The 8,882-nt window shown below is 35.2% G+C and overlaps 1 protein-coding gene across 1 annotated transcript; it reads right to left on the bottom strand.

The window, feature by feature from the left end:
- Nucleotides 1-532: 532 nt before the first annotated feature.
- On the bottom strand, nucleotides 533-1,996 carry LOC145128424 (signal peptidase complex subunit 1-like). The gene is made up of 2 exons (XM_079063223.1): nucleotides 1,902-1,996; nucleotides 533-906 (listed from the first exon to the last, which is right to left on the bottom strand). The coding sequence occupies exon 2, from the start codon at nucleotides 904-906 to the stop codon at nucleotides 625-627; it is 282 nt and encodes a 93-aa protein (XP_078919349.1). The 5' UTR covers nucleotides 1,902-1,996; the 3' UTR covers nucleotides 533-624.
- Nucleotides 1,997-8,882: the final 6,886 nt, after the last annotated feature.

Genomic DNA, 8,882 nt, shown 5'->3' with positions numbered 1-8,882 from the left:
TGACTGATTCCTAATATAAGGAACCATTTGGAACCTGTTGATAGTTATGGTTCTCAATTTTTATTTTTTTTTTGAACTATTACCCATCAGGAGCAAATACCCATTGTTTTTAATAAAAAAAAAATTAGATTAATCAAGACTTCATATCAAATAAAATAAACATTTCTATTTGTAAAGAGTCATGGTTCTGAAGCGAAGCCGGTCATGAAATTTGGATTATAATTTGTTATTTCCATTACACATCTAACCCAAATTTGGAGGGGAAACGCCCAGTAAGCAAATTTAAAAAATTCAAATTCGTGGAGGGCCCCACATTCTTCAAAATTATACAAAGATTTGACAAATAAAAAAAAATGAAAGATTTTATAGTCTAAGATTTAGAAAAGATTGAAAAATAATTTAGTGTGATTGTATGGGAAAAAAATGCACTAAAGATGATCAAATTCAATTGCTCTTACTCATTTAAAATATTTTTCTTCCATTTTCTTTTGCCGATGCATAAAAGCTATTATATTATTTATCAAGCTAAACATTAAAAACTGAATAAAACTTCTCACATTCCAAATCCAAAAAAACACAAATTTCATTTCAATTGACCCAATTATGATATAAAATAGCCATAGCCTATTTCTTGGTTGGTTTCTTCTTTGAAACCGAAGTCACAGCCACCTGTGGTTTTGGATGCTTTTCAGCCTCACTCGGATCCAACCATTTGAGAGGATGTTTGTTAAAAAATGGCCAATTAGGAATTGTAATCAAAGTTGTCAACACCACTCCCCCAGCATACACAAACAACATCAGTTGAAATGAACCCACAACATAACCTGTTATAAATGCTGCAACTGCAAATACCACCAGCAGTATCTGCATCAATTGCTCTGCCACCTTCTGTCCTTGCCAATCCATCTATTTACCCAAGGGTATTATCGGAATCAAAAAATATATATATATATCATTAATTTTTTTAAAATTCAAGGATTACAAAAAGAAAACAAAATTATGAAGATGCTTATTGACTCGAAAATGTAAATTTTCCACTTGTGACTTGAAATGACTAAGTTTGAGAAGTATGTTTATAGCAATGTCATCTATATGAAAAACAATTTTCACTACTATAACTGGGTAGAGCTTTCAAGGTATAATGTCCCGATAAGAAAAAAAATTAGAAGTAGAATGTTATAAATAGGTAATTTTTTTTGAAGTATAATGTCCTAATAAGAAAAAAAAAATAAAGTACAAATCTATAATAGGAAAAAATGAAAGTAGAATGCCATAATACGAATATTGTAATTTTGAAGTTTCTGTAGGATTATCTCAAAATGGAAATTCTTGCAGTTTTCAATGGGATCAACAAGAGAAAAAGAGTCGTTTTCATCTAGAGAAAAAGTGAAAAAAAAAAAAAAAAACCCGTAATTTCTGGACCACTGATAACCCTAAAAAACCTAGGGTTTCATTTGACACGAAGCTTACAATTTAACACCAGCAAGCTATATCAAGCACAAGCATTTAGTTTCTAGATTTGTTGTTTTATTTGGATCTTCAACAGTAAATTCATTTTTTATCAATTTTGTACATGTAATTGAAATCAGAGTCAATCAACTACAAAGCACTAAGCAAAAGGACAATCATAAGGTGAAATCGAACACAGTGAGCGCAATCGACTATCAATTACCCTACAAAAACACCTTAAAATCTCCGATTAGAGATCGATAAAAAAAACACGGAATTTTTCCGGACAAAAAAAATCAGTTCAGAACAACCTATAAACAAGGAGTATCAGAAATATCGACAAAACTGAGATCCACAAGTTATGGAATACAAAAAGTGCCGATCGTATACCAACAACACTGAATTCAAATAAAATAAAATCATGTAACAGATGAGAGAGATAGATGACGAACCGTGAAGGCCGACGGCGAGTGAATGTAGGCGTTTGGTTTGTTCAAGAATAGAATCGCACGGAAAACAGTCCCATATATGTACACTGACGAATTGTGTGAGATTGTGAATATTTTCAGATGTTACACAAACGGCCCTTGTACTTCATGTAAACTTGTAGAAAACATCCCCTAAAGTTTTTGCAACTCTTTATCCACAAGATGAGAAGCAATTCTCCATTGGTAGCAAATGGTTATCCATTAAGCGGAGGAAATCTTAGTTAATATAGACCCCTCTTGCAAGAACGGACTAACAGGGTCAGCTACCCAGCCAACCTTCATAATTAAGTTTTGCAAATAAGACATGATATCCCAAGCTAAAAAGTTGAATGGTTGGTGTAAACACTTGTATTACGATATACTCATTCTAATGTAGGTCTTTAACTCTACGAAAAATCAAGACCAATCTAACTCCCCTATGTCGGTTTATATGTCCATGAGTGTTTTTGGAGTTATTCTATGCAAGAATAACAATAATAGCAACATCGCACCCAATAACAACAACAACAGACCATGAATTAAAAGAGGTTGGAGGAAGGTAGATGTTGTTATGCATGCCTCCACTTGGGTAATAGTGTCACATAAATAGCCTTATGCATATTATGTAGAGAAGCAACTATGCAAACGGTATAACGAATAAGACATGTATAAATGACATAAGCTACTTCACTACAACACTCCTATACGAGGTCATGTCCTCGTAAAGAGACAACGTATTCATGTCTAAGATCACACTATATTCACACTTCCTTCGTGGTCATACTCTCCTTCTTTCCATTGACTGTAAGCGAATCCACCCTTTTAATTCTTGTCGTTGGTAGCTTCCTTTAGACATGTCCACACCACCTCAATATACATTCCTTTGATTTTTCACTAATTGATCTGAGGCCACTCCCGAGGAATTCCTGATTATCTATTTTGTATTTTATCCTAATTTATTGTAACATCCCAAAAATCATGAAAAAAAATTTCATTTTTGTAAACCATTTTTCACAAACCATGATATAATAAACCATTGTTTTCATAACAAATCCATAAAATCAGAGTATCAAAAATCTCTCAAAACATATATCAGTAGGAGGATGTGTACGATCATGCATTCGCCTTGCCACGATCATCTAATGTACCTAAAACAATGAAACCAACAAATTTAAGCCAAAGCTTAGTGAGTTCCCCAAATATACCTGATAATTTCATTTTATTTATCTCTTTTTATAGTTTATTTTAGCATATTTCATTCATAATTTAGTTAATATTCATGGATTTTTCCCTTTTGTTATTTTATGACTATTTCAGGTACTTTCTAGTTTCATGAGCGTAATTGCAGATTTTAAGGAGACTAGAGGATCGGGATCTTTAGGAATCAAATGGACTTGGAGGACAATGGAAGATAATGGGCTAGAAGTGTCACAACTAGCAAATTTGGGTTAGGAAGTTGGCCCTTGTACAAGAAAAACTCTTTGTGTAATCTTGTAAAATTTCATTTAGTGAAATTCAAACGTCAACGATATTAAGTTCATACTTGCGTACAAGTCGAAGCAACCACGTGAAGATCCAAAAACTCGACCCAATAAGTCAAATCCAATCATTTTTGGGCCTTAGCCCAAGAATTTTCGACCCAAACCCCCTTAATTGGGCCAATACCTTCCCTAGAACATTATTGGGCCGAATACCCACTTATTTAATCACATTGGGCCGAAAACCTTTCCTTAGGCCTCATTGGGCCGAAACCTCCTATTTTGGGCCCTTTGAACCTAAAACCCTATTAAGCATCAATGGGCCAAGATTCCTCATTGGGCCAAGCCAAATCAAAGCCCACAAATATATTTTTTTGGGCCAACCTTGGGCCGGTTAGGGTTTGGAATAATTAAAAAAAATGAAGATTTAACCTAAGCATGACAACACACTTTTAACCATCATATTTCTAGACATTTAACCCCCATATAACAATGCAATCTCATGCATCTAGGAGGTTATTGTCCCACAAACATCAATGCTTAACCCCTCTCTTCTCTCATCTTCATTTCTCGGCCACTCCCTCCCTCTCCACCCATTCCCAAACTTCATCTCCAACATATTTTCTCTCATCACCCAAAAACTCTCTCATCCTTTTCTTCAAAATTCGTGGTTTGTATGTGTGTTACAAGAAGTTTCTCTTCAAGTTTCATAATTTGGTAAGTTCTATGTTTAACTCAAGTATTTTTGCTTCATGTTTATGCTTAGAACATTCAATTTACACACTTTGTTGTGTGATAAACTCCTTAAAACCCTCACAACTTCGAAGATCTCATCAAAAACTCAAGCTAGGTTCAAAGATTCTTTTTCTTCTTCATCTACATCTCGAAAATCCTCAAGCTGAGCTTCATACCCCCATATCTTTCGTATTTTTCATGTTTTCGGGGGGAGGATACAAGTCAACTCTCGTTTAACCGTTGGATATTTGCATGTACCATTGTGTTATGTGTTTAACTTTTAGATCTTTACTTGAACATGAAGTTTATCACTTAGATCTTCATAAAAACCACGAGAAAAGTATGTGTTGTCATATATATTACATATAAACTTGTAGATATGGGATTATACACTCAAAATAGCAAAAATGAGTGTGGTGTTCAAACATGTATAACCTAAACTCAAAAATCAGCTTTTAACAGAAACGTTTTGGTCTAATTACGGACTGTTTTGACCACCTTAATTATAATTTTTTTTACATGCAAAAAGCTCAGGTTTATACATTTAAAATGACTACTCTCACGCGTTCATACAATTTGTCTACAATTTTTGGCGATTTTTACAAAACTGCCTATCATTTCCGGAATGATTTCGGACCAGTCGGTGAAGATGAACATTTTCACACTGGTTTGAGGCTATTAAAAATTATAATAAAAATTCTGAACAAAGTCATTTTCCAAACTCTCAGAGTTTACGGATCCAAATTTCGACTTACGATGATTTTTCTATAATTTTTCTAAAAACAGGGACAGAAAGGTCAAAAACAATAAATTATTTTTATCATGCTAAAAGCTCTTATACATCTGTTAGATGTAAGTTTGTATAACTTATATATACTTTTAAAACATCTAGACATGTTAACTTATATGTATTATATATATATATATATATATATATATATATATATATATATATATATATATATATATATATAATTCCTTATTGGGCCTGGAAATAATATACATGTTTAGTGGGCTTTAGTGTCCTTTTACATGCTTAGTGGGCCTTAGTGTCCTTTTGCATGTTTAGTGGGTCTTAGTGTCCTTTTACACGTTTAGTGGGCCTTAGTGTCCTTTTACATGCTTAGTGGGCCTAGGTGTCCTTTTGCATGTTTAGTGGGCCTTAGTGTCCTTTTACGTGTTTAGTGGGCCTTAGTTGTCCACTTACATGTTTAGTGGGCCTGTAATGTACTTTATATGTTTCTTTTCGCGTAAATTCGATTAAGGATCAAGTGAGACGTGTCGGTTGACACCTATTGAGTGTACGATCGTAGCCTATAGTTATAACCAGAGTCTCTTTGAGGGAGAGCGAGGGTTTGTGTATAGATCTATACGGGGATGACACCCCACACCTGAGTTGTTCGCTACAGTTAGACAAGGCCAGTCTAGGGTGACAAAAACCTTATTCTATTCCGTCGGCGTCCACCAACTCCATGACAGCCGAAATTGTCATTATCTAGTATGGTTATAACGACTCACTTAGAAGAATTATCGTTATAAAATTTACGGGGAAATCATTCTCTTTTCTCTTTGGATTACTCGGTAACTAACTGTTGGATAAGGTGTCTAAGTCCGTAACTATATTTGGTATGACTTGAACCGACCCGGCATGGTCCATTTGGGTTGCACTTCACCTAACAATTTGTATGGATATATTTTTGAGAATAAGATGTTTATGATCCATTAATATATTATATTAATATTATTTAATTAGTGTTGATCAAGAATTGATCAAATGGAACTAATTAAATATGGACTCTTACATATATATGGAATGGGCTAAGATTTATTTAGGATGGGCTAAGAGTATATGGAAGTCCATGGATAGTCCATGGAGCTTTTAACCCATGGATCCTAGGTAAATGAAGAGTCATGGGTATTAGGGTGTAACCCTAATCCACCATAGTATATAAAGAGGTCCTTGGTTCTAGAATTGGCACTAGTGTGTGTGGGAAACAAGGGTGGGCCGATTCTAGCAAGCATCATATTCTCTCAAGTATTTCCAAGTTGTTTTGGGTTATTTGTGACACCACTTGAGGCATCCGCACTATTGGTGCTAGGCTCTAAAACTCCAAGCAATCAACCACAAAAGAAAGGTATGTTATTCTACTTAAAGTTTTGTATTACAAGTACCCCATAACATGCTAGTTAGGTTGTAAACCTTGGAAATCAAATTTGCATGTATTTTAGAGAAAACATAGATCCAAGGTTTCTAGGGTTGCATGTACACCATAGGAGTGTTAGAATGTTCAAAACCCAACAGTGGTATCAGAGCCTAGGCTTGTTTTCTTGACACTTGATGCAAACTTGTTGAAAAAGCTCAAAAATCTGCACTCTGCAGCATGAACTCGCCGAGTCCATGTGAAAACTCATCCTACTCATCGAGTAGGTTCTTGCACTCGACGAGTAGGAGCCCCAGAATGCAGTTTTTTGAGTTTTGCTGCTGGAATGGACTAGAAACATTACCCTAAACTGTTTTGGTGTTTTAAAACTTATTTTAGATGGGGTAATGTTTATGCTAATCCATTTACAATGGCTAATATCAAAATTCCATGTTTTATATGTGTTAGTATGATTCTTGAAATTTTGATATGAATGTTCATGTTCTTATGAGTTTTAGAAGATCGTAGGAATTATGTGTAATTTGCTTGTAGTATAATTCTTGATCTTAATGGCTAATGATGGAGTCCATAACTTGTCCTCAAGTTATGGATAACCAAAAGTCACTTCTTTAAAAGTGTCATTAAAGAATAAGATGTTACATAAAATGAAGAGTCTTCATTTTAATGGACCATTAAAACTCATAAGTTATGAAATGAAAAGTCTTGAATAGTTTCAACACTTGCACTCAAGTTTGGAATTTGAAAAGTCTCACACATTAAATACTTTAATTCCAAATTGAACCTTAGAATTTTAAAAGTTTAAAATTCAACCCTTATACTTTTATAATATTAAAAGTTTAATTATTATATATATATATATATATATATATATATATATATAAGAATAAGTCAGTCTTACCGTTAGTAGGCCTCATTCACGAAGCCGGTCTATAAGGGGGGTATAAGGTTGTTGCCTATAAAATGGCAGCTTAATGGGTGTCCACTCTCACCCACCGCTTCCTTGACTGGTGGAGGGTCGTTAGCCGAACGGGTAAGATAGGACCTTAATCCTCATTAAAAGTATAATAAAATTATAAAGTAACTAAACCTTTATTAATTCCCAATCTTAGTTACTTTAGGAAAATGTGAAATAGGTGCTAACCAATGAAATTACACTTTGTACCTTACCAAGTCGTTAGTGGAGCGTGTGTGGTTAACCGGTACACTAACTAGGACTAGTAAGAGTGACAAAGGGTGACTTAAGTTTTATCATAGATCGATGGAATGCGTGTGGTTAACCGGCACATCGATTAGGTGATAAAATTAAGGGTACCAAGTCAATTTGCATGGTTATTCACACCTTGTTTGTGATCCTCGGCATCCCAGTCACAAACTTGAGAGGGCACAATCGAGATTCAAACATGCCATTGAAAGTTCAATGTATCTCAAAAGATCTAGGAGTTTCAAATCCAATTAAAACTTAATAATTTATTTCGTTTTCGTGGTGGAAATTGGTAAATGGTCATTTACCTACCTTCAAATATTTTATAGCTTGGATTACAGCATCCCTCTTCCAAGTTATGAAATAGTTTGTAGGATCCTAGCCTTAATATTTCATTTGGGTGACTTATTAAGGACTCTTCATCTAATAAAACTTGTCCTTCTTTCTTTCAGATGTCTTCCAACACTACTACTGGCTCAAACCCTGCAGGCTCCTTTTCCCTAATGAACTTGTGTGGGAAAGTCACTTTTGATGGTTCCAATTTCAATGAATGGATTAGGAACATCATAATGATTACTTGCTATGAGGGCAAAGAGTATGTCCTCGATAAGGAGCTAAAGGTTATCGATGAGTCAACTGCTACTCCTGAGGAGATTGCTGAATATAGTACCCATGAGAAAGATGCCACTAAGGTGTCTTGCATCATGTTGGCCATAATGATAGCAGAACTCCAGAAATCCTATGAATATTTCTACCCTTTTGAGATGCACCAAGATCTGATGGATAGGTACCATCAGAGTGCTCGTCAGGAGAGGTATGAAATCATTTCCTCCATGATAACAGCTAGGATGAAAGAGGGAGAACCCCTCACCGGTCACTTTCAGAAGATGCAAAGGTTCGTTGACCGGTTATTGAAGCTTAATGTGGACTTTCCTGAGGACATAGCAATTGACATCATTCTCCATTCCTTACCTCCAAGTTATGATCAGTTTCGTATGACTTATCATATGAACAAGGAGGAAGTCACACTAAGTAAGCTTCAAGGACTGTTAAGGACCGCTGAAAGTGGCCTTAAAGGTAAATACACTGTTACTCCTACTCCTACTACTGCTCTCGTTCTGGCAATTGGGCAGGGAAAGGGGAAGAAGGAGAAGAACCCTTCGAAGGGTACCAAAGGAAAGTCTCTTGATGGCTCCTCTTCAAGTGGAACCAAGAAAGGTTCCATTCCTCCTTCTTCAAACCCAAAGGAAGCACAGTGCTTCTACTGCCATGAAAAGGGGCACTGGAAGCGAAGCTGCCCTAAGTACTTGCAGGATGTAAAGGATGGGAAAGTCAAACCCATCCATGCAGGTATTTACACTATATTGTCTAAAAACTCATTACATACTAA

This window comes from Lactuca virosa, chromosome 8 (genome assembly GCF_052849685.1).
Source record: "Lactuca virosa cultivar CGN04683 chromosome 8, Lactuca_virosa_CGN04683_v6, whole genome shotgun sequence".
NCBI classification, from domain to species: domain Eukaryota; kingdom Viridiplantae; phylum Streptophyta; class Magnoliopsida; order Asterales; family Asteraceae; genus Lactuca; species Lactuca virosa.
Note: the sequence above shows the minus strand (reverse complement) of the source record. Positions and strands in the feature narration are given on the sequence as shown.

Bases quoted from the DNA above. Each gene is read 5' to 3' on its own strand.
- LOC145128424 (XM_079063223.1), bottom strand. From the start codon at position 906: ATGGATTGGCAAGGACAGAAGGTGGCAGAGCAATTGATGCAGATACTG.